Genomic DNA, 25,532 nt, shown 5'->3' with positions numbered 1-25,532 from the left:
GACGGTAGGTTTTGAATACCCCAGAGTGCGCGCATTGCGGATCAGAGTGGAAGGATTCACAGATCTCTGACCGCAGACTGCGGGGTATCACGAGTAACCACTGCCGGCCATCGGCGTCGTAATTGCGTCGGTGTAGAAGGCCGTCACGGATGGCGAAATGGCGAGCTTGACGACGCAAGGCACGCGTGGATGGCGTTGTGGATGGATCAGCGAGCAAGTCGATGAGCGGGCCGATCGAATTATCCTTTCGCTGTTCGGTAGCGATGATGTCAACATCAATGGCAGAAACTGCAGTCGAGGATACTGAGCAGAGCACATCACCTTCAGGCAGAGGGGAGCGCGAGAGGGCGTCGGCGTCAGCATGCTGGCGTCCGTTGCGGTAAAGCACGCGGATGTCGTAGTCTTGTAAGCGAAGAGCCCAACGGGCGAGACGGCCTGAGGGATCCTTCAATGATGAAAGCCAGCATAGTGCATGATGGTCGGTGACGACATCGAATGGGCGACCATACAAATAAGGTCGAAACTTTGTAAGGGCCCAGACGATCGCCAGGCACTCTTTCTCCGTGACGGTGTAGTTTGTCTCGGCTCTCGTGAGCGTACGGCTTGCATATGCTACGACATATTCAGGGAATCCGGGTTTGCGCTGCGCCAGGACAGCGCCGAGGCCTACACCACTGGCGTCTGTATGCACCTCCGTCGGGGCCGCAGGGTCGTAGTGGCGTAGAATGGGAGGAGACGTCAGCAAATGGCGGAGCTTCGCGAACGCGTCGTCGCACTCAGACGACCACGAATTGAGGGGCCCGTTACTTCCAAGGAGCTTCGTCAGCGGTGATATAATCGTAGCAAAGTTTCGTATGAAGCGTCGGAAGTATGAGCACAGGCCAACGAAACTACGCAGTTCTTTGACGGACGCAGGTTTGGGGAATTCAGCCACGGCCCGAAGCTTGGCTGGGTCAGGAAGAATGCCATCCTTAGACACGACGTACCCTAGGATGGTTAGTTGCCGTGCTGCAAAGCGGCACTTCTGCAGATTTAGTTGCAAGCCGGCATTGCTCACACGTGCGAAAACTTCTTTCAGACGTTGGAGATGCGTGGAGAAATCTGGGGCGAACACAACAACGTCATCGAGGTAACACAAGCACGTGTGCCATTTCAAGTTGCGCAGCACGGTGTCCATCATGCGCTCAAAGGTCGCAGGAGCATTACATAGACCAAACGGCATGACGTTGAATTCGTACAAGCCGTCGGGTGTGATGAACGCAGTCTTCGGTCGAGCGTCATCAGCCATGGGTACTTGCCAGTACCCCGAGCGCAGATCGAGAGAAGAAAAAAATTCGGCTCCATGAAGGCTGTCGATTGCGTCATCGATGCGCGGCAGTGGGTAAACATCCTTGCGCGTGATCTTATTGAGCCGTCTGTAGTCCACACAGAACCGCACAGAACCATCTTTCTTCGCGACAAGAACAACAGGAGACGCCCAGGGACTGTCTGAGGGCCGAATAACGTCACGTCTGAGCATATCATTAACCTGCTCGTTAATTTCCCGACGTTCAGCAGGCGACACGCGGTAGGGACGTTGCCGTAATGGTGGATGGCCACCAGTGTCGATACGATGTGTAACAGCGGACGTGCGACCGAGAGAACTTCGCCCGACATCGAAAGAAGAATGATATTCTCGCAGCAGGTCCAGAAGCTGGGAACGCTGTACCGACGTAAGATTGCCATCAATGTAGGGGCCAAATACATCAGGAGATGATGAATCATAAGTGGAAACAGCGCTGACGGTACACGAACTGGGACAACGCGAGTCATCAGGTACGTCCAGGACTTGTGCGTTATCCACTGGTTCCACTCTGCCGAGACATTCCCCTCGAACCAAGGTAACAGTGTACGGGGATGGGTTGGTCACAAAAATAGCGGCGTTGCTCTGGGTGATTTGCACGGTCGCGAAAGGTACTAGCAACCCTTTCCTTCGGCAAGCACGGTCGGATGGCGAAACGAGCGCAATTGTGTCGGAGAGTCCAGCGCAGTAGACAGGTACACCCATCGCCGAGCTTGGAGGCACTAATGTGTCGTCTTTCACGAGAATCTTACTCAAGTTTGAGGGACTGTCTTCCGGCGTCAAATGCGAGAAGGGTGAGAGTTCAATTTCGGCATTGGAACAATGAATGACGGCGTCATTGCGGGAAAGAAAATCCCACCCCAGAATGACGTCATGAGAGCATGCAGGAATGATGATGAATTGGCCGACGTACAGAACGTCCTGAACGACAACGCGAGCTGTGCACTCTGCTGAAGGATGGATACGATGTGAACCGGCAGTACGAAGGGACAACCCAGAAATCGGCATCGTCACTTTTCGAAGCAAGCGGCAAAATTTTTCGTCCATAACGGATACTGCAGCTCCAGTGTCAATAAGAGCAGACGCATGAACACCATCCACAAGCACGTCGATGACATTAGATGGGTGGCTCTGAGGGCTTTCACATCGCAATAGCATCGCAGTCCTTGCCTCGGGGACTGCGACGACTAGTTTTCCCGCTCATGAGTAGCCGAACTTGGCCTCATGGGGGACAGGGAACGACGTCGTGGAGACGGCGACCTTCGAGGAGATGGACCTGGGCGAGACGGCGGTGGCATAGACGGTGGTTCATCGTGATGGGGACGGCTGAGGTGGCCAGCAATAGGCGAAGAAATTGGAGCCGGCTGTACACGATGGCAATAACGGGCTACGTGACCGGCGTAACCGCAGGCAAAGCAGATGGGCCGGTTGTCGGGTGTGCGCCATCGGTTCGCTGGGGTAGGTCTTGTCCATGACGTAAGAGCCGATGGACGGAACTGTGGCTGGAAAGGCTGAAGAGGGGGCTGGAGCTGAGTCTGAGAGGTCACGTCAACATACGTAGCCGGCATAGCCGCTGTAAAGGATGGAGGTCGTGCGGCAGCTTCGGCGTAAGTCAGTGGGGCGGGCGGTTGAACGACTGGAGGCGGCCTGGCGACGACTTGGGCGTAACTTGGGGGCGCAGGGGCCGGAAGCTGTTGTGGTTGGTACGCCGGCATGACCTCCGCTATTTCCTGCTCAATTGCTCGGCGGATGGGTGGACGAATGGTAGTGGCCGATTGTTGAGCAGCCGGTGGGTGGGCAAAGGGCAGGAGAGAAAACTGCCGCGCGATTTCCTCACGTATGAAGGACTTGAGGTCTGCCAGCAGTGCCACCTGATCACAGCTCGCCTCCAAGCCTGCAAGCCCTGCATCTCGAGGTGTAGAGCGACGGGTCATCGAACGCTGCCGGCGGAGCTCCTCGTAGCTCTGGCACAGCGTGATGACCTCAGCTACTGTGCCTGGGTTTTTGGCAAGCAGCATCGTGAAGGCATCATCGTCAATGCCCTTCATGACGTTCCGGATCTTGTCTGATTCGGACATGCTGTCGTTGGATTTCTTGCAAAGGTCCAGCACATCTTCTATGTAACTGGTGAATGATTCACCGGCCTGCTGAGCGCGTTCGCGTAAGCGCTGCTCGGCTTGCAGCTTACGAACGGCAGGGCGGCCAAAAACGTTGGTAATAGCGGTCTTGAAATCGGACCAGGTTGCGAAATCGGACGCGTGGTTGTTGTACCACAAGCTTGCAACGCCCGCAAGGTAGAACACCAAGTTTGTCAACTTGCCGTCCTCGTCCCATTTGTTGGGGACGCTCACGCGCTCGTAAATGGCGAGCCAGTCCTCCACGTCAGTGCCATCGGCGCCCGTGAAGATGGGTGGATCTCGGATCCTGGGGACACCGGGACAAGGGGGTGGCATGGGAGGAGGCGTTTGCTGAGAGGCGTCGTGGGACATTGTAGATTGCAGGGTACGTGAACGCAGTTCCCAGGGCATCAAAGGGGATCGAAGCACTCTCCACCAATTTGTTATGGCGTTTATTAGCGGGCAGACAGCGAGTATACACAATGGCGACAGTAACGGCCAAGCACGGACTCCCAGCGCGAGCGGCGTCCTTTTTTTGGGTAGACCCACTAGAGAACACTTGAGAATTTGACCCACTTCAGTGTTCGGCGGCTTCTCTACAGCAACTTCACTCCGACATATCCATCAGGCGCATTCAAAAGTCCTAGATTTTGAACTCGTTAAATATTCGGCTGCCTGTATGTATGGTCTGTGTTAACCGCAATCGTATAGGCCTTACCCAAACGTCTGTTACATTCCTGCTATGGCCACTAGCACTCCGAAATTCCGCGCTAATCTACCTGTTTAGCCTGCATCAGTGGTTCGTTATTCTTTCATGTCTGTAACAAGTGATACATTGTTAACACCGCACATGCATTACAACATTTCAATGTGCAAGCAACTTGTAACTCTTGTTGCTACTCTATAAGGTTATATTTGATGCTGTAAAATCCCACAGGACACGTTAACCTGCGTTACGTCTCATTCTGTTAACTGCCCGTTATTTATCCAGACACAAGGTTTACTTTCATATCTGGAATGAAAGAGCATAGTCACCTTCTCCTTGGGCGACCAGTCAAAGCAGTCCTTGAAGGAGTAGCCCTTGATGCGCGATCCGATCAAGCGCATGGCGTTGACCAATAGCGGCTGCTCGACAAACACCACGTAGTTGCGCGTCATGCCGAAACTGTAGTAGTAGCTGAACGTCGTCTTCCAGCTTGACGGTATGTGGTAGGCCACCGAGGCCCGCTTCAGACCCGAACAGCCCTCGCGTGCCACAAGGTGTGTTTGTACCTGCCAGAATGGCTGACTGGGCGAGTTGTCGATTCACCATACTTGAAATTCGAGCACGCAGACATTACACAGAGACACAGGAAAACAGGGACATGCGCGTGTTCCCGTCTTATTGTGTCCCTGTGCAGTTACTTGCTCAAACTTCAGGTATTGTGCTCCCACAAACACCCAGTTTCGTTTTAGCACGTTTTTTGTAAAAAAAATAATCTGTACAGTAAGAACATTGGCAGCCCATACCAGCTTGTACTTCTAAGCAGTGCACTTCTGTCTATGTTCACATTGACCACGCTCATTTTGTTTTGATTTTATATACAGCCTTCGCAACAATATTCCGCCTGCTGTCCCTGACGCTGTAACTGAGATGCAGCGGCTTCGCCGCAGGCGAAGGACAAAAACTTACACTCGAATGCCCAAATCCTTTTAAAAGCTTGGCGCGTTATGTGTGCTGGTGTGCTAACGTTTGCGTAAGAAAGGAAGGAAACGGAAAAGGAAGGAAAAGCTGGAAGGTTGGGCGTCTGGTTTGCTATCCTACATTGGGGGAAGGGCAGTGAGAGATTAAAAGACATGGAGCTAAATTTTCATCAGCCTAACGTACGTAAATAAAGATATGTGGAAGCGTTTCGTGTAGCCATAAACGGCCCTATATAAACCATATTAGTGCTTAACAGGTGTCTTATTCAAAACAAGAAGAAACGTTTGAAGAGGCAACACATACAAGACTATGGCGGCACTGATGATATACACCGGCAGTTCGTACATGCTTGTATGGTGGCAAGAAGAGGCGCATTCGCTACCTTTGCCGGGCGGCGGCATCTTTATGATGTGGTACTTGAGGCCGGATACAAAACTGGCACCCAGGTTATAGCTGGTCCCGTCCTCTCGGGTTACGGGGTGGGCGCTGGCGAGGTTCACCGAGACCAGCTTATTCACGTCGTACTGAAACGGAGCAAAAAACCCGTGGGTTGTGTATTCGTACCTAAGGTGACTACGGATACCGGCACAGATACGAATGTGAACCATTAAGTAGCAAATCAAGCAGGAATTGTTATAACTTATCAGAGCGTGTAAAGAGTTTAGTATCGTTGCTTGTACCTATGATTTCAAGATGCGATTATGAGCATAGAGCGTTAAATATGCGTTCACTTTAGAGCGGCTGGTATTTTCAACTCACTTATCTGGCGAGTACAGTAGGAATGTCTCATGAGAAGTCGAAAGAGTTTCCGGTATTTCTTTCCTTCATTGTTTCCAAAATCCAAACAAACAAGTTCGTGGGAAGATGACGCTTGAGACGAAGAAGAATACTTGCCCATGGAGTGTCACTGCCAACGCTTCGACATGTGGTATGTTCAACGAAGCAGTAACGAAGACAAGTTCGCTTGTCGAAACGATGGCTTCAGGGGCCCTCCATGCCCCCTGATTTTTTGTAAGTGTGAACTACAGAGCGAAAACTACATACGGGGCACAGGTGAACACAGACAGCCCATCTCTGTCTCGTAAGTAATGTGCGCTCTTTATTTCATCATTATGAACAAACTAGGCCCCAGCAGTGAGTTTTTTTAACATCTTGCAGCTCCCACTGTGTCATACTGGCTACATTGAATATGATGTCTCAGAAACGATAACAAAGCGATCAAAGTGTAATGAAAAGCAGTTATTGCAGATTTAGCATGTCATACTGAGAGACAGTGAGTTACACATTTATTAGAAGGGATTATTACCAATCAAGAGTTATTAAGTTTCGCAATCAACAGAATTTGATTCAATATTTAATGAACTGTACAATAATAGTGAAAGCGGTCAGTTCTGACTCGCAATTTTTCTCAAAGCACAACTCTTTGAGCGCATGACAGGGTTCAATAATTTTAATTCTTTTCCCGATAACCTTCTCATTCTTACTCACCCTTTGGACGGCTTCTAAAGAGTCTTGGTCGACCTTCCACATGAAACACGTCTCTGACGTGCAGAACAGCTCGTCCCCTAGCGAGTACACGTTTCATAGGTTGTTATCCGTCAAGTCGCTAGGGACCAGGGCAGCAAAAAACCTGCGTGGTTCGTTGAATCAAATTTAACATCGTGACGTATTTTTTATACTTTGCAATAATTTGTAAAGCACAATCTTGCAGCTACGTTTGAAGAGAGAGATGCCAACACATTTGGTCGTGTTACTGAAAATATTCGCAACGTAAACGGAACTGAAAGGAAATTATGTCAGTCACCAACCATACACAACACAAAGCTGCCAGGTGATCTCGGAAACGTGTTCGAGAAGGGTTAGAAGTCCATATTAAGACAAATTTATTCGTCGGATATTATTTTTTTCTGTCAAATTTGTAGTGATCTCGTTATAACATTTTGTTGCAAAGAAGTGATTATAGTTTTTCCTTTCATGATCATTTCTCAATATTGCAGGATATTGGTGTAGATTGAAACACAAGCTAGAAAATGTAAGGACCAGACTGCCTTTATTTCTTCAGCTCTTTTTGAAACAAATTTTCTAATACTAAAGACGGTAGCCATTCGGCTCAATGTGTTCATTTGTGATGCCACAGCAAAATGGATTAATGCAATTGAACAAATAGAAACATGTGAACATGAAGGATGTCCTTACAAGATGCGATTGCTTTGTAGAAACATATACTCACCTAGAGAATATGTTCTTGCATGGGTCCGGGTAACACTTCGTGCCGAACTCGGTGACGACCGGACGACTGACGCTGCTCATCTTCTTGTACGCCTCTGATTGTAGATATCGCGAACTATACCGCACCTGCGAAGCAACGCATGGCGGCGAGAGATTTGTCGATTTTGAAGCGCGAAGCACTGGATGCACACCTGCCATATCGAAATCGATAAGTAAGGATTCCCGACAACAGCCACGCTGCACTTAAATGGGAAAGACATGCAAATAATATATATATATATATATATATATATATATATGGGAAAGAAGTTTATACCTAAGGGCTCGTTTTCCGTGTTTTACCACAATATTAATGAGATCTCATGTATATATATATATATATATATATATATATATATGGTGTCACAAGAATCAACATTTTGACAAGTGGCCCTGTCTTTGTCACGGCACCAGTCATCGTCTTGACAAAGACAAGATCGAAACGTAAACTGTAAGGACACTACCTGTTCCAGAATTTTTCATCACTCGTAACGTAGGTCACACGAAGCAACAGAGGGTGAATCTAGTTGGCATTTGGTATTAGAAACTATGCAACCGCTTTAACTTACTTCAATGCAGAATCAGTTTCTCTTTTGTGAACAATGACAGTCAGCGTGCGTAAGTCAAAAAGTCGTGCACACCTTTCCTTTGTGTATCTCGAATGCAGACAGAATGGCGGCGCCGTCAAACCAGTGGCGCAAGCAAAAACCACCGCCTAGCTCCCATTTGCCAGGACCCAACCGGAATAGTTTGCCACTCAGCCACTCGGGGATCTCACCTGCAAACAAGAAAAAGATGTCGTGGCAACAACGTTAGCCTCGAGCATTTTATAAGAACTGCACCGGCTTTAATGCCGCACCGCATTTCTCGGTCATCATCAAAAATTACACCACCTACCACTACAGGAAACCATGAGTGGCATGCGAAGCAATGCATGGGTTGACTTTAGATCCCGTGCCCCGCCACGGTGGTCTAGTGGCTAAGGTACTCGGCTGCTGACCCGCAGGTCGCGGGATCAAATCCCGGCTGTGGCGGCTGCATTTCCGATGGAGGCGGAAATGTTGTAGGCCCGTGTGCTCAGATTTGGGTGCACGTCAAAGAACCCCAGGTGGTCGAAATTTCCGGAGCCCTCCACTACGGCGTCTCTCATAATCATATAGTGGTTTTGGGACGTTAAACTCCACAAATCAATCAATCAATTTTAGATCCCGTTCATCATGGGCACGTTGCCCGATGTTAACGCGCCCTTGCAAGTTGAGCACACCATGAATAGGCAGTAGTTTAGGTTGCTATTACTCGTCTCGAGCTCTGTTTGAGCGCGCCACGCGAGTTCGTCGCCACGCCACGCGGGAGCACGTATATTCATCGCGCGTCTGCACTAGAACGAATGGATGACAACATTACTGTTCAGCCAAGTAAAGAGGTTCCCTAGTCCCCGTGCCCGGCAGACAGACCTATATAACAAAGTGCTTTTGCACTGCCTTCAGAATACGAGGTATTGCATTTTTTCAGCTTCTCACCTAATTTTACATTACCTCTTTGATTGGTTTGCTGATCGGGGAAGAAGTGCGATGTGGCGATATCATGTGATGACGTCAGAACTTTGTGCAATCTGTGTCGTTTTTCATGACGTCGTGTGGCGATGTCATCACGGGATGATTTTTCTCATCACTCATATTGACGCTGCCGACAGTCAAGTTTAAGCGTTTCATCAGGCATCTAATGCTATACCACTAATTGAAAAAGTATAATGAGAAACACATCATGAGTTTAATATATGAAGACTTTGCTGGAACTCAACAAATTTTCTTTTATACACGAAAATTCACAACTCTCGCGTGAAGTAACTGTGCAGCGTCTTATGTTTAAATTTTCGTCTCTCTCATGAACATGAAACTCTGAGCCCTCTTCCCGCGTGCAAGCTCAAGAAGGAAGTGGAAACGGGACAACACTCTGACGAGCATCGTGCCACAAGGCAGGACCGCAACTAGACATCGTTTCAATTTATTTATTTATTTATTTATTTATTTATTTATTTATTTATTTATTTATTTATTTCACAATACATGATTGCCGTGGTGCAGAAGTCGAAGGACGACATTATGAGTCACCTGACTAGGCCTCTAGCACCACGCAAATATCTCGTGATATGGCATGCTCCCCACAAGAAAAACGATCTCCAAAAGTATTTTTCTCTGGAAGGTTGATCAGGTTTGCCGCTGGTAAAACATCACGGGAAAGTTTGTTTGGTCTAAATCTCTATGCTCCAACTTTCTGGTCTGTTTTCTTAAGCCATCTTTGCGCTCATCTTTGCCCTGAGTCATCTTTGTTAAAAATGAGATGGTATTCGCTACTTTATAAATTCACCTTTTTGTTTCATTACAGCAGAACAATCATTCACTTTTGATGAGCTATAGATAGTAAGTTTCTATTCTGTAGGTACCGAACAGTGCTTCTTTGCGACAACTTCGCTGTAAAAGAGCCAGCAAATTCAGTCTATACTGACTTAAAGTGTGCCCTCTTATAAAAAAAAAAGTGCAATCTAACCAGCTAAGACGCGTTCGTGGTTCATGTTAACCAGCGCCATTTATAATAAATTAGGTGGTGTGTTAACTAACGTTGGCTGTGCATGTAGTGCAACGAAGGCGCTTATAAACTTCCAATAATGACTGCTTCCTGGCTGCACGCTCCCACTACTCACTCTACTCTTTCCTCTTCTGTGACTTTCCTCATCGCGTACCACACTGAAATTGAGTCATATATACTACAGGTTCACTACGTGCCGCTACTAGTCTTGTCTTCCCATCTACCCCTACTCCTTTGTTTCCTTTTACTTTCAGCTGCGCTAATCACTGAGTACGTCGTCGGATACCAACTCACCCAAACTGCTACACCCTTGCGAACTATGGATATTTATGTAGAAAAGCGGGTTTATCAAGCATCCCACCATCTCCCCCATACCGCTCACACGGATGTTTTCATTCACATAATTTGTTAGGTGCCTTGTGTCTGTCGCGAAAAACAGACATGTAACATCTAACCCCACACACAACAGACTCCTACAACGAATGACAGATATTCCTTCAATTCTGGGTAAAAAACTCTTCATCCGTGGAAACCAACGCTTCTTAGCAGCAGTCATACAATAGCATCACTAGTGATATGTTAAAGGCAGAGCTCTGAGCGACTCTGAGAAAGTTGCCGTCGGGGTTTATATATGTCGCACGTTTCCATTCGTGGCTGTGGAACAAATAGCCGCTATTTTTCGCCACCGTTTTATGACCTCAGGTCACCGAGACAGGAACCTCCATAGCTCCTGTAGCCACGTGTCGTCTGCTAGTTTTCGGTTCTTCTTTTTCTCGGTGTTCACCTTATTCGCCTTGGAGACGCCTTGTTTTCCTTTCGTCTAGACTAGAGAAGCCCTCCTTTACGACAAATGCGGGTGTGCACATCAGCTATAGCTACAGACGGCGAGTGGTTCTTCTGTTGGCTCTTATGTCTACCTTAGGAAACACTGGCGCAGCAAACATTTCTTGCTTTTCTTGTGCTATTCTTTCTCTTTTCTCTGTATGTGCGTGCACATAAAATAAATAAGCCGAGCTATGTGTCGACCCCACGGGTGACTTGGTTTCAGCGGAGATCAGTTTTCCCGGCCGTCATCTGGTCTACTGCCAGTTTTTTTTTTCTGGTTCTCCCGATATTTCATAGCTGCCTGAAACCAAGCTAAGCCAAGCCGAGCACTCCTTGGTGACTTTTCTCATTTCCTGAAAATGGCCGTTCGCGGTTTTCTCGTTTCTCTTGTTCACTTTCCGGCTCACCCCTGCAATTTCCTCAAGCTAGACTTCACCCCCTCCTTCGCCATTTCACACACCGAGAGACAGCACACGGGCAGTTTGCTATTACTATTCATGTGATCGTTTATATTATTTTATAGAAGGCACCGAGGTTCCTTGCTGTGACGTATGTTTTTCTTCCGCTATATTACTCCACTACAAGAGCTGAGCCAGCGAGGATCAGCGAACGTTTCATTTTGCAGACGCGTCTTTACCAACGTTTCTTCGCTCCTCAACACTAAAAGCGCCACTCACACTTTGAGCACTTATTTGGCCTTTTCTCTTTCGCGTAGCCACAAGTGCCTTTTTTTTCTGTATTTAACTGGCTTCATTCATTCGTACGTTTTCAATATAGTGTTTATTTTCATTCAAACAAGAGCGGAGGAAAAACCCAACGGCAGTTGCTTTTCGGGAACCGCTATTAACAAAATGGTAAATGTAATCGCCTCCACGTGAAATGATGTGAACACTTATCTTGCTCTTTATAACTCATTTCTTCTTTGGTTCATGTTTATATAATGGCCTTCAGTTTTGTTTCGCATGGTATTTTTCACCACGCACATGCAGGCGAAACAGACTTTCTTCTATGCTTGCGACATCCGGAACACTCACTAGTAATATTTCTAGTACAATAAGATCCTTTGTAGTGCGCCTAATGATCCCGAAATCGAGGTGCGCATGACTGCATACACAGAGCCTATTCGACGAATGTAGTCCGACCTACCACGCTCACAGCGCTTCTTTACCGAAGGTTTGTACACAAGTGCCAACTTCCTTTCATATTATTACAGTGTAGAAAAAGACCGTAAGACAGCTATTTAATTGACATGGATAGCTCACAACTACGGAGCTTCCAATTATAAAAGAGTACATTCCAAAAAGAAAAGGCATTCCAGTGTAAGAAAAAAAAAGATAGGACCGCATGCAAGCAGTCTTTTTTATGATCGGCATAAACATTTCCCAAGGACACAGAGTGAACTGCAGAATCTCCTAGCAGTGATTTAACTTTTGTTTCGAGCTGGTGCTCGTGTTAACCGATAGTTTTTCACAAAGCTGCATTAGGGTTTACTATGCTGTAGCCACTGAGACGTGACCAACGAGTGCTCAAACTTGGCTACTCGCCAGCGTTAGGCAACTGCGCATCGCTCAACACAGCAAATTGAGCGTAAAAACCATTGGCTCACTTCTTGTAGCCTGTACTGGTGCCTGTAGTCGAGCGTGTACTGGTGGTGCTCTTGCACCCGAGAGCTCTTCAGTGCCTCTAGGTGACGCGCTATCACTGGACAGAGCGAAGAGGCCTAAAGTCAGCGCATGCTGGTCCTCGCGATGGGGAACGTGTGTCGCTAGCTATCCATGCAAAAGGTTGCCATGCTCTACAGCAACCGACGATATGGAAACTTGAGTTCCTCTGTTAACGGCAAACAAAGCTTCGACTGATTTTTGCAGATGCGTTTCCCTTTCGTGTTATGACTGATACTGATGACAGATCGTATACTTTTCTATTCATTTCATCACAAATATGTTCCGTTCTAACTGACTCGGTGTGAAGAGGTTCGAATTCAGGCCACCTCAACTTTTCCATTTATGTAGCATCTGCAGTGGCAAAAAAAAAAAATGGTTATCAAAAACAAAATTCTGGCTACGTTACTGGTAACCATCGCATACCCGAGATTCGCACGTCAGAAACGCCTGTGTGCTTTTATTCTTGCGGATGCTCCAAATTTCTGGAAGACGTAAGCTGACGAGGCTGTACAAACGTGGTTTCCTTCCAAAGTATTCTTCGATTGCCTATCTTCGCACACTGCGTTTGTTAAAAGGCTATAACTTTGTATGCAATGCACCGTTTAAGTGCGAGTGTCGCTGTACGCTTACTGTTTTCGTAGAGAGGAGGCTGCAGCCTGTTTGCCACTAAGTCATCGGATACGCGCTGCCATTAAAAAGGAGTATACTCGGAAATCCGCAGGTTCAAAACAATAAAGCTCTCGAGTGACGGCCCTCTCTGCAATAAAAAAAAAGGGGGGGGGGGGGGGTGCGCGTGGCTTACGGTTGTGCGCTTATCATTCCATAGCACCTCGTCCGCGTCCTTTCAGCCAGTACAAAGTTAGAGACGAGGCGCTAGTGCTTTTGTTGCGTTTAGCTGTATCGTCTGTACAGGCGCAGACAGTCGCACGTGTGGTCCCACTGCGTCACCGATTAATGAAGCTGGTCGTCTCGATCGATGAGTGTAATTATCGCTGAATCGGTGGCGCAGAAAAGAAAGAGGATGGATCCAGGAACGACTTCCTGGCGCGATATCTCGCTAAATGCGTGCAGTAGCGTCAGGCATCGCGCAGTACACGCGTTACTAGTCATCCCAGATGTTGCTCGATTCTCCCATGTAATTGGTGTAGGAGAAGCAATGAACTTGTGACGCATTGCGAGGATGTAGTATTTTGCTTTTCTATAGCTTCGTATTACAGTAACCCTATTGGTTGAGAACATATTCTCATCCATAGAATTAATCAGGAGACATTGTATTGGACAAGCTTGTGGTCAGAATTAGCATTAATGGCAGAAAAGGTTAACAGTAATTCCTTAATTGGAATAAATCAAAAGCAGCGACAATGACAATCTGACGTCAACATTTCAGAAAACTTATGAAGCAGCGCAAGAACAGTTCATTTTGATACGTAGCTACAAGTTGAAGAAATAATGGTGAGCCTGTCGAAATTGCTGGTGGGCAGGAAGGAATATTAAAGAACAATGCAATTCTGTTTAGATGTTAACCTGTTGACCATTTAACCTGTTTCATGCATCAACACTGGCTGTACATTGTTAAAGTTCGATTTTGTACGAATATACTCGACGTCTGGAGCCTGAATCTGTTTTCATATGCAAAGTGTTATTGATACGCTTTGTACATTCAAAGGGCTCGTTTCCACGTTTGAATGTCGCAGGAGCGTGCTTAGTATTAAATACACGCACGCTCGTGTGTCAGTCAAAGACACGAGCTCTAAAGCCACAGAATGGCTAGCAACCTTAAGAGAAGTTGCTGGGATGTGCGCGACGTAGGCGATTACACTTCCCTGTCAAGCGCGGTGTTGGAGGATACAGCATCACGTTTATATCCTGTATACTGACACGGATGGCACTCGTACTGTTGCCGTTTATTCCGTTTTTACCGAGCAAAAACGGGCGGGACCAAGGAAGAGAAGCTACGGGACTCTCTCTCTCTATCTCTGTGTGTGAGTGTTCAGCTGCCACAGAGCGAGATAGCCAGGTAAGTGATTCAACAAAAAACATTGGAATTAAGCAGATGCACGTTCAGTTTACTACCCTGCACTGAGGAAGAGGACGCTGCAGGGGTGAATATAAAGAGAGAAAAAGATAGTGGGATGGACGAAATCGCAAGCCTGTTTGGGGAAGTAAATCTATAGCCTGCAGATGGTTACACATACATGTTGCTTTTGGGTATAGCAGTAGCACTTTTGTTGCCTTCTGTGCCCTCGATGCGCATCATCAAGATCCCAGTATCTTGGCGGCTCAAAACGGTACTCATTCCAACTGGTTCAGAATCACCCACAGCGGAAATGACTGCGTGTCAAAACAAGCGCAGCGGCACAGTAGGTATTCAATTATCCATTTAATTCACGACATGCAAAGACTGGAAATAGCTGTCAAGTTAAAGGAGAGTTAAAAGCTTTATTGAGGCACACATCGGAATGAAATCCTTAGACGCGAGAGGAATCCAGTGATTTCCTGACGTTGCAGCAATCCTGCTATCCTTAGTGAACATTACGCAGTACTGTAGTACATCCTGAGACTGAGCAGCGCTAACGAGGGTTGATAAAATGCGTATGAACACGGTAGTGGAAGTTATATGACTAATAAAAACGTTGCTAGACTGCACAGCCACCGAGCTTGGCTGCTATAATTTGTTAAACTTGTCGTCCGTGTTTCGACCGGGCTCCCTTCCGAGCAACAGATCGAACCCTCATCAGGAAGAGAGATCATGGAGCCGCACTTTGCGCAGGCGATCGATGTTCCCGATACGCCCGAACGAATCCAATCGGAGCTTGCCCTTGCTTTCATGGCGCGATTAGATAGCTTCGAAGTTCGGTGTGCTAACGGATTGCCTCAACAGCACCGGCACAGAAAAACCAGGACTACCACATAACAAGCTATCGAAACCGCTATGCTACCGCGCTAACCCCTCTCAGTGGCGTTGCGACTCTTCGATCGATTGCTCGCTCACTCACTCACTCAATCAATCAATCAATCAGTTTCTGAGGCTGTATTATTATTCCTTGGCATCAACTAAGTATATACACAAGCTCGATGGTTCAGAAAATATCTGACAGGTAGAGACCAAGTCACACGTATCCCCCCCCCCCCCTTCCCAAGAAAGATTAGACTCGCATGTTCGACATGTCATATTTGCAAGACAAATAACCATTCTACCCTGTCAAATAACCATTCTACCATTCTACCCTGTCCTTTTTCCTTTGTTCGCGCGCTGAAACATCTTGCAAATATGACTACGCACCAACTAGCCCAAGTTTCCACTCTTGTTCGACATGTCATATTCATAATATTGCCTTTAGCTACGAAACCCGTGTATTGTTATACTTACCTAATTATATATTTACGGGGATATAATATAGGAATGTGTATCCCACGCGATGCTGATTCTTGCCAAATGTGTAAAATACTTTCGTCGTCGTATGATGTTTAACGTATGAAAATTCGTCCAAGATACCGCATCATTATTGGAGTACCGCTGAGCTAAAGGCTGCTATCGATTCTTGAGCATGCTTCATGGTTTTCTCTCACGTTAGTCTACGACTGAAAACGTTCGCCATAAGGCATCCAAAGAAGTCGAAACGACCGGAAACGAGTTTGCGTTCCGGTTCCCATTGTTTCTAATTTACGGCGCCCACATTGTTCGAAGTGACTGCATTAGTCGCTTAGACATCTGAACACAATAGGATAGCCAATAAAGTGTACCGAAGTCATTTAGGAATGCCACATCCCCACAGAGATATTTGTTGTTGTTGTTTATAGCCTCAAAGCGAAACACAGAGCCAGTTGCAAATGGAGGTATCTTGTCTGACACGAGGCTTTCAGGTTGACTGGCAGCTGTGTTACATAGTGCTTGCATACGCCTTTAAAAAAGGTCAATGGCTGTCATTTTTGCGAGTTCTCGCTTGCTATGTAATGAATGTTCTTAAAGAGACACGCTCTCTTTGGAGATAATTACACTTTCCACACAGAGTCGTGAGATCCAAATGGGAGTTAACGTGCGTCTTAAAGATAGTAATTCAGGATTCACTGAGAGCGTCTTACGTACTCGCCTTTTAACGCGATGACACTAAATAGGGTATTTCGCAGAAATTACGGCGTTGGCGGTGGTTTCGGCATCGTTGGTTGTCAGCGAAAAATCATTATACTGTCCATGATCGAAAATTCGAGAAGATTCAAATAAAATAAATTATAAATATTTTCAGATCCGAGCGAGGATCGAACCCAGGCTTGTGTGTGGCAAGCAGGTCTACTATACTACAGCCGCACGTCTGCTAAGAATGTAGTGAAAATGACTTCCCCTGCTTGGAAATGCAGTAAAAACAACCTTCATGCTTTACAAACGCAGGCATCCTGTTTACAGACTCCACAATACACCACGTGATGTCGCAGTAATATTCCACATTACAAGCGTAAATTGCCATCGGGCGTCAGAACATGTGCTTATCATGACTTCGTGGTTTAAAGCGGGCCACCCGTTACTAAGAGCACACACGTTACTACGTATATTCTCTCGTGACTACGTAGTGGGTGCCTCACACATTCTAAAACATTGCACAACCAGACGTTGTCATGGTTAAAGATGCTACGTATTACACAGAATGCACCCATATGAGAAATTTTCACTGACACAAACAACTCTCAACTTTATTGACTGCATTGTAGTAATGTACAAATTAAACTTCCCGAGTGACAACATACAATAAAAAGTATTCACTAAGTTGTTGATTCACGCACTAGGCTCAGGATACTGCTATTGCATCCAACTCCTCAAGGCGAAACTTAAGAATCCCCAAAGTTTTCGGAGTGTAGCGTGAAAAATGACTCATGTCTCACAATGTGTACTGTGGCAGAAATTTAGATTAGCCTTCTCCCAATTATTTATCTCTCTCCTGAAATAGGTGACCTTGTGCAAGGAGGGGGGAATGCATATGTGCATTCCACATTTTGATTGCTGTTCGCATTGTAGCGTTTTCTACTTGGACTAGTTCGCAGACCATTACTTCTTCGAACGGTTTAAACGTCTCGGACCACCTTCGCCATTGTTTTATTATATAGACGACTCAGAACCACTTATTCAAAGCAGGGGAACCAAAGATTTGAATTTCCTATCCTCTGTTTATTTTTGTAAGCTGGGATTAAAGCTTCAAAACTACGTGGAGAAAATATCGGCCATAAGGGCGGCGCCAGAATTTTTTACTGTCTGTGTGTGTAGGGGGGGGGGGGGGGTGTCGTCGATGAATTAAGTTCCTTCAAGGAGGCTGAGACGCGGGGAACTTGCGTTGAGTTTCGACCCTAGTCGCCCTTGGGGGAGCCAAAAAAGGGGGAGGGGCAGGCAAAATTATGGGGGAAGGGCTCCTACCTTCCCTCCCCACGTGTCACCCGTTGGCACCGCCTTTGATTACCCGAGCCTCACGGAAAAAATTGTATCAGACGAGCATTCGCGAAAACTGTTTTAACTGTTTTGCTGTGGAGAGGTTGAGGTTACTCAACCTCTCTACAGCAAAACACTCGGCTACTCCATATCACAAAGTTCTGCAGCGAAAAATAAAATAATAATACAGAACGGTACCCAAAAATTAACAATAGGAAAAAAAACATAATAGCACACTGAAACCAGTTCAAATATCATGCCAATACACAGTTTTCTTCACGCAGTTCACACAGTCATAAACTACTTACACGCATACCTTACTAATCTAATGTCAGTATATACATGACCACATTTTATATAATACCCATCTCTGGCTGTCAGTCATGGGCGCTTGTCCAGTCCGGTCTCCACTAAAAAGTCTGTCAGGAAGATTATTGCCTTTTTCTGGAGATGCATCTCAGGCCATGGTCCAAGTAGTTTCTTTGTTGTGAGGGGCCGTCTGTCCAAACTTGCTAATTTGTTCTTTAATTTTTCTCTTTCATTCGCGTATTTAACGCACTCCAAAAGAATATGGCGAACATTTTCTTCTGCATGACCACAATGGCATTCCGGTGAGTTGGATCGATGTATCTTGTGCAGGAAGCGGTTTGTGTATGCTACTTTCAATCTAAGTCGGTGGATCAATGTCTCTAGGTGTCGTGGGAGGTCTGTCGCTATGGAAAATTTTCTGCGTGGATCAACTTCATAAAGTACCGCTTCTTTTGATTTAGGGCTCTCAAACCACTTCTGCATCGAACAATGGTTAGCTCCTTGTGATATAAAATGTCGAATATCCGCCCCAGACATAGGGATTGCGCAATCCCGTCCTTCCTTCAATGCTTTCTTCGCGAGGCTATTCTTTTTTCGCAAGACTTTCATTTCTTTTTATTCCAATATGGCTGGGTATCCCTTGGAATACGATGTTGTGACCCTGCGATGAGGCATATTCCACAGTTTCTGCGATACATTGTGCTATTTCACCATTTTTCTAAGGTGATCTCACATTTCTGATTAGCTGAAGAGCAGGTTTGCTATCAGTGCATATAATCGATTTTCGTGGCTCAGGATTCTCGCAGATAAGCTTAACTGCTTCAAAGATAGCCACCAATTCTGCTGTCGTCGATGAATATTTGTGTGATAGTTTGTACATCTTCTTTTTCTGAATTTCGGGTATAAAGACCGCACAGGCTGACGCATCTTCTGTGCATGATCCGTCCGTACATATCTTCGTTTTTTCATTATGCATTACATGAAGCTGATGAAGTACCAACTGGGCCGCTACTAGAGGTGCCATGTCTGCTTTCTACTCTATGCCGTCTATTTCACGGATAACGTTGAGAAGTGGCAGCGTCCAAGGTGGTTTTGAAGGTTTCCATTGTTTAAATTCTGGTACTACTGTTTGAAATTATTATATAGTATCCTGTAGTCTCGTGGCCGTCCTTTATGTTAGTGCACCAGATAAAAAATGACTTTCATGTTGCGTGAAAATTCTAAATAAATTTCGAGATGTTTCTTTAGTTCAGAGTACTGCCAAAGGTTGCTCTCGAGCCTCCGCATACACTAAAGCACTGGAAGTTGACCGTGGTAAACCGAGACATACCCTCAAGCTCCTTGCCAATAAGAAGTGAAGTCTCCTTTCGGTGGAGGCTGGGAGTCCGTGCAGCAGAGGCAGTGAGTAAGTTACGCGAAAACTAAATTATGTAAATATTCATCTTTCGCCCAAGAAGTCGTAGTGGGGAATTAGTTAGCATCAAGTTTAACCTTCATACGCACTAATTTCTGGTCTTTTTGCTGTTTTGTGTGTTTTGTATTGTACACCCTCTTCTGTTGTCTGCAGTAATGTACGAAACTAAAACTTCAAGAAGTATGGTAAGCAAGTCTATTTCATGCGAGCAAACCTTTTTATGTGACGCGAATAATTACTTAATGAATGCGTAAGGCAAGAAACTAAATTGTAAGGCTGGCGATTGTAATCATAAGAACGATTGTATATTGCTCTGTAGTAGCTTATTTTTAAAGAAATAGAAGATTCTCAACATATTTGAAAGCTAAAAAGGTGAGGAGGAGTAATACCCGAATGCAAGAGTGAACAGAAATGTGAATAGGTTGTGCTTACACTTCCTTTCTTAGCATGTGCTTTTATCAAATTAATAAAAAAAAACAACTTGTATAGTAATATTTCACTTGCATTCACACACTTTAAACTGCCGCATTTCGCCTGTATTGAATTTCGGCGTTGCGTGACTCATGTGAGCTTGCTTCAGTTTTGGCGTGTAATGTATTTGAGTGCTTTTTTTTATTACACATCAGCGTTCGCTACGTGGGCGAGTAATCAGTTAGCCCACTTTGCGCAATTGGTGCGTCTCGACGAAAAACAAGAGGGCGTAATGTGCTCGGGGGACGAGGATGAATAGAGAACTTACTTTAATGCGACGAAATCCTCAAACTGACTGAACTAACACGTCTTGAACCACTCGGCGTGTTGTCAGCTGCTAACACAGCGTAATAATGTAATGAGAAAGTTTTAATAAAAAAACTCGGGACAAAACTATAAAGTACGATGCTTACTAGATATGTCACAAATGTACAGTGAATATGCTTTTCAAGTAATTCGTCTTTAGTAATGATTTAGTTATTCCGTGTTAGGAAATGAAATGCTTGAAACGTTTGGTATGTCTGAGTAAGTTATTTCTGTAACATTTTAGTTTTTTTCTTGTCTATTAAAGGAAATAAAAATGTTAGAAACTTCCTCGGTGGTTCAGGTAGGCAAACAGCGGCATATCAAATCGGCTTTCATATGTGAATTTTTCAACTTGAACCCACGCTTCGCACAGACGCACGTACTTACACGTGGGTTCTTGATGAATTTTATTTGCACTTCCAATATTTTTTTAATCTGTACAATCAATGCTGCACTGAAAAGGAGAAGCTCGTTATCTGGAGTGCCGCTCTTTTAATATCCCTGATAGAGTCTGCTCAGTTGAGTGCACTCCCAGTATTTGTACTCTAGCGCAATTTCTTAACGAGTAACACGACCTCACTATGGTACCTTTTTCTTCTGCAGCCGAATTAGATTCGCGCTTAATGCATACATCACACGATTCCTCCTCCATTCGAGAAAAAAGTCTCAATGTTCAGAAGATACGAAATGCCACCTTAGAAAGATGGCATGAACAACGCGAATGTTTCAGCTTTAAGGAATGTAGGGAGCGTTTGATTTCTTACGTCATTGGTGAAACCTTGCGAAGAGTCTTGTATGACGGATCACAAACAGCGATGGTTCCGAGTCATAGTTAGCTTGGAAGGTTGCACTGGTTCGTTGAAATACTCAAGCATGCTGCACAACGGATCTAAACAATGGATACGTAGCCAGTGTCATGAACATGAATTAGATCCCGGTTGCAGCAGTTTATTTCGGTGAAGACGACATGGTGGAGGTCGTGTATTGTACGATGTTATTGCACGTTGAAGAACACGAGATTGTTAAACTTTTAGAGCCCCCCACTATGATGCTCCTTATAATCATATAAATCGTTTTGGGACGTAAAACCTTGGTTTAAAAACACGAAAATTATATTACAGAGAACGACGATGCACACATGATATAAAAACGAAATAAAGGGTTTTCCCAAGTTGATATACTTGTTTTCTCCTTTCGGCTACATTTCCCGATCCACCAAGCCGAGACGATACAGTCGCAACATTGTGCCTCCTTTTCGGTGTTCCCCAGTGCAGGAGTGTAATGAGACAGGGATGCGTCGTGCATTATGTTGTCTTGCGCATAAATTGACCATCCCTGTAACCTTCACTCCGGAACATTTTATTTCCGTTAGTGTTCCATCCTTCGCATAACCAGAGCAAGACAGCTTGCAAGATCATCTTTAATGCGGACGTCTTACGCTTCAGAAGCAATCACAAAGAGAAAAAAAAGTAAGTTGTCTGCACCTTTTGGTGCGATCTGTCATCGTTAGCCCTTCGTTATTTTTGTTGTCTGTTTTTAGGCTTTCTTCTTCATTCATTAGTGGTTTCTGCTTTGAGGCTTCATCGTTTGTCATGCACATATTAAGAAAGCTTCATGTTGACTTCTGAGCAGAGAAAACTGACGCGTGCTTTCTCGAGCGTATTTCAAAATGGCCTAAGCAAGCTCGACTGACCACGAAAAGCCTTGCGATGTCCGGATAGAAACGCACCGAAACACGTGTTTTCCTGAAAGTACGGCCAAAGTGGCGCTGGGTGAGTGGCCGTGAAAATAATGACCCGGAGAATGGGTTGGCAGTGGAGAATTTCAAACGCTAGCAGGTAAATTTATTGTATTTTATTTATTTTATTCATTTAAATTTGAGCAGCTACTGTAAATACTCATTGGCAATGGTGGAGGAAAGAGACAGAGTGAGAGTGACCTGCTATAACGCAACTGTAAAGAGAAGTCTTCTGTTAGAGCCCAAAATGAATAAGGTAGAGCTGCGGTAGTTTTCAATGAAGCGTCGGAAGTGTTATCCGAAAATTGTAGATGAGGTGCCTCCATGCGACAGGTTTATTTTTCGTTTGCTTCCTTTCCAGTTATGTAATAATTACTATGCTGCAGTGGAAACAAACAAGTAATGCGTCCTATACATTCATCCGCTTCACTGTCAGTGGGTTTCATTGTGTTGCATATAACAAATAAATAGACGATGAGACTTCAATCAATACCACCCTTTTTAATTGTGAAGCTTGAAGGTCTTTTTGGAAAATTTCTGACACTGAACACAGGCAGTCGCCCAGAAACAAGCCCAGTAAGCGGGCAATTTCAGCGAAAACCCACGTCCATTTGCAAACCAAATTTTCTAAATCCATCTGTCCTCGACAGGAACGTATAAGGCATTTGCACTACATAGTGGATTCCAGAAACAGCGTCGCGAGGGAAGCATTTCGACACTATGGGGACAAATTCGATGGTGCAGCCAGACGCCGCGCGATTGCATTTGCGTTCTCCGCCGACATAAGTCGTGACTGGTGAAGCACTTTTTTCGGCCTAAGCCGCTTATGCGCCCAAGCCATCGTTCAAGCCAGCTGGCGGGCCAATTACAGCCGCCGCCGCTGCTGTTGCAGAAACAGCCATTACGGGCTCGAATGATTTATGAATTTGCGTTGCAGCTTGGTCCGGCACGTGAAACAGTGCCTTAAGACAGATATTATAGCAGCAAAAAAAAGAAAAAGTGAAAAAATTGCAAGGGACGTGCATGTAAGAGACGTGCACCATGACCCAATGTAATTAAAGTTTAGAAAACAATTTGTGCGGATGCTTTTCCTTGCCGCAGAGCTTTCTTCTAATCCCCTAGCATGGTGATAGCACCGTGCGATTTGAACAATATATTTCTTTGCTTGCTTTGCATTTTGTCAGCTTGACATGTTTCATTCCAAAATAAAAATGAAAAAAACACTAAAATGTGTAACTCTCATGGTTTCAAAAGAAGCGGGAATACTTGCGACTCACTATCTTCATCAGTGTGCCATTTAGAGCAGTGTTCTTTGATTCTATTTTTTTCTCAGCAGGGTGTTCATTTGTAAACTGCCTTTTTCCTTCTCTTTTGATCAGTGTTTCCTGTCCTATTAAAGGAGAACTTCACTGAAAAGAATGATTTATATCGCTAATGATTTATCGTATACGTGGAGAACATCCAAATTCACACGACCACCGCTATGCGTTTACGCAACAATTAAATACTGCTATAGAATACTAAACACTGACCTTGCTAATGAATTCTCTGGAATACCGCGAAATGGCCGAGAGTTTAAGAAATGGAAATAGACAACTGATCGAGTGTTACACGAAGCCACAAAAAAACTCATACAAATTTCTGAGAAATGAGTATGTATTTCTACGGATTTTTTCATATATACATTTTTCAGTGATCCGTATGAAGTTTTTTGTGCTTCAAATTCCTATGAATTCAGTTGTGAAATCGTATAAATTTCTGAGAAATGCTTACGAGTTTCTCAGCAATCCGTAAGCATTTTTCTTGTGACTTCGCGCTACGAATGGATGTTTTTTTTGTTTCTTTTCTTATCTATTGACCTTACGGAGTAGCCTTGAATAATTGCGAGATTTAAGCTTTATTTGTGTAATTTTTCTGCTAAATGCGAATAGGAAACTGTGCAACTTATCGAAAACACGAGCGCTTGTTACAAAAAGTTATTTCAGTGCATATTCTGTCGTCAAACAGTTCCACATAGCTTGCTTAACAAAAGAATTCCCCATTTTCTTTGTCGAGATGTTTTTTATACCACTTTATGTAGCGTGGTCTTTAATCGCGAAAATTGAATATGTTGTCAATATGAAAGTTTTGGGTGTTAAACTAATGCTCCGGGTAAGTTGGAAATGATGCACGCTTATATCAGCGCTGAAAACGGCAGAGGTGTCCAAGAAGTATCATTTTTCTCTGTCTCTTTAATTTACGCGGTGATTTTGAGCACGAGAAAAAAGTTACGCTCTGAACTCGCAACTTGAATTATTGAAAAAATATTTGCTGGTTTTTGAAACAAAATCGTTAAAGCGAGCGAGCATGCTCATGAACTATACAGTGGATGGACGGATAGATTGATATGGCTGTACCCTTCAGATCAGGCGGTGGCTAACGCCACCACGGCGCAATACTTACTGAATCCAAAACTAGATTTATTTTCTTTTCCTTTTCTTTAAATAGTGAAGTTGGGGACTCGTACTTTGCAGTGAAGCGTTTAATTTACTCTCGTGCCTTGACTTTAACCACCAATCAGATAACCTCCTTCTAGTAAATTCTACCCGTTTAAGTCTGTTTTGCCCTCCTTGTCCCTAAACTCCAGTGCTTTGAAAAACTCTGCGCCATCATCCTGAACTATAGGGTGAAGCCCTTTACAGAACATTATCAAGTGTTCGGCAGTTTCCTCTTCCTCTCCACACGCACTGCATACCGTGTCTACCCCTTCGTATTTGGCCCGATATGTCTTGGTTCGCAATACTCCCATTCGCCGTTCCCAGCAGCACCACATCATGTGAGGTCACCGGCCACCTTTGTTTAACGAGCCCACTTCCTTTCAGAGCGCCAGGAAAGGTTGGCTAACGCATTTACTTACTGTTTTCGGTATATTAAAAAGCCTCGGTCACTGTCCATGTGTACCAATTATTGTGAACGTACAAGGTTTTGGTGTCAACCAAAAAACGTCACACACCGAAACTAAGAACAGAACTTTGCCAAGTTAGTTGATTTCTTTGCTAGTGAAGTACTGGTCTTTGAGAGCCTCGCATTAGGGCACCAGAATGTTTACCCTGAGCGCGTACAGCTGTGGCTTAAAGGTATCTGATACACAATGGCAATCTTACACGAGACATACTTGGTCACTTGTTTTATTCGGCAGCTTTTGTTTTCTCCCTAACGCCTCTCTCTTTTTTTTCTGCCGCTCCCACATAGGCCACTTGATCAGGAGATGAAAACAGCACATGGACACCATTACTGGTCTCCACTTTGCGTAACTCGTCGGGAAGAAGAATGCACGTTATTACTGTCATCTCTGCGCATCTCCAAGTCACGTTTTGAGGGTTTGAACATTCTCAGGATTCTATCGGCACATTCTT

At 45.0% G+C, this 25,532-nt stretch overlaps 1 protein-coding gene across 1 annotated transcript; it reads right to left on the bottom strand.

The window, feature by feature from the left end:
• Positions 1-4,500: 4,500 nt before the first annotated feature.
• LOC142802749 (carotenoid-cleaving dioxygenase, mitochondrial-like) lies at positions 4,501-8,190 on the bottom strand. Its single transcript, XM_075887778.1, has 5 exons — positions 8,053-8,190; positions 7,374-7,498; positions 6,632-6,773; positions 5,526-5,667; positions 4,501-4,704 (listed from the first exon to the last, which is right to left on the bottom strand). Exons 3-5 carry the CDS (start codon positions 6,671-6,673, stop codon positions 4,514-4,516), a joined length of 375 nt encoding a protein of 124 aa, XP_075743893.1. The 5' UTR covers positions 6,674-6,773; positions 7,374-7,498; positions 8,053-8,190; the 3' UTR covers positions 4,501-4,513.
• Positions 8,191-25,532: the final 17,342 nt, after the last annotated feature.

Source organism: Rhipicephalus microplus, chromosome 3 (genome assembly GCF_043290135.1).
Source record: "Rhipicephalus microplus isolate Deutch F79 chromosome 3, USDA_Rmic, whole genome shotgun sequence".
Classification (NCBI taxonomy): domain Eukaryota; kingdom Metazoa; phylum Arthropoda; class Arachnida; order Ixodida; family Ixodidae; genus Rhipicephalus; species Rhipicephalus microplus.
The sequence above is the reverse complement of the archived record's forward strand: the minus strand, read 5'-3'. Positions and strand labels throughout refer to the sequence as shown.

Bases quoted from the DNA above. Each gene is read 5' to 3' on its own strand.
- LOC142802749 (XM_075887778.1), bottom strand. From the start codon at position 6,673: ATGTGGAAGGTCGACCAAGACTCTTTAGAAGCCGTCCAAAGG. The intron at 5,668-6,631 runs GTGAGTAAGAAT...GCTCCGTTTCAG, and splicing joins CTTTAGAAGCCGTCCAAAGG to TACGACGTGAATAAGCTGGT. The intron at 4,705-5,525 runs GTAGCGAATGCG...GTGGCACGCGAG, and splicing joins GATGCCGCCGCCCGGCAAAG to GGCTGTTCGGGTCTGAAGCG.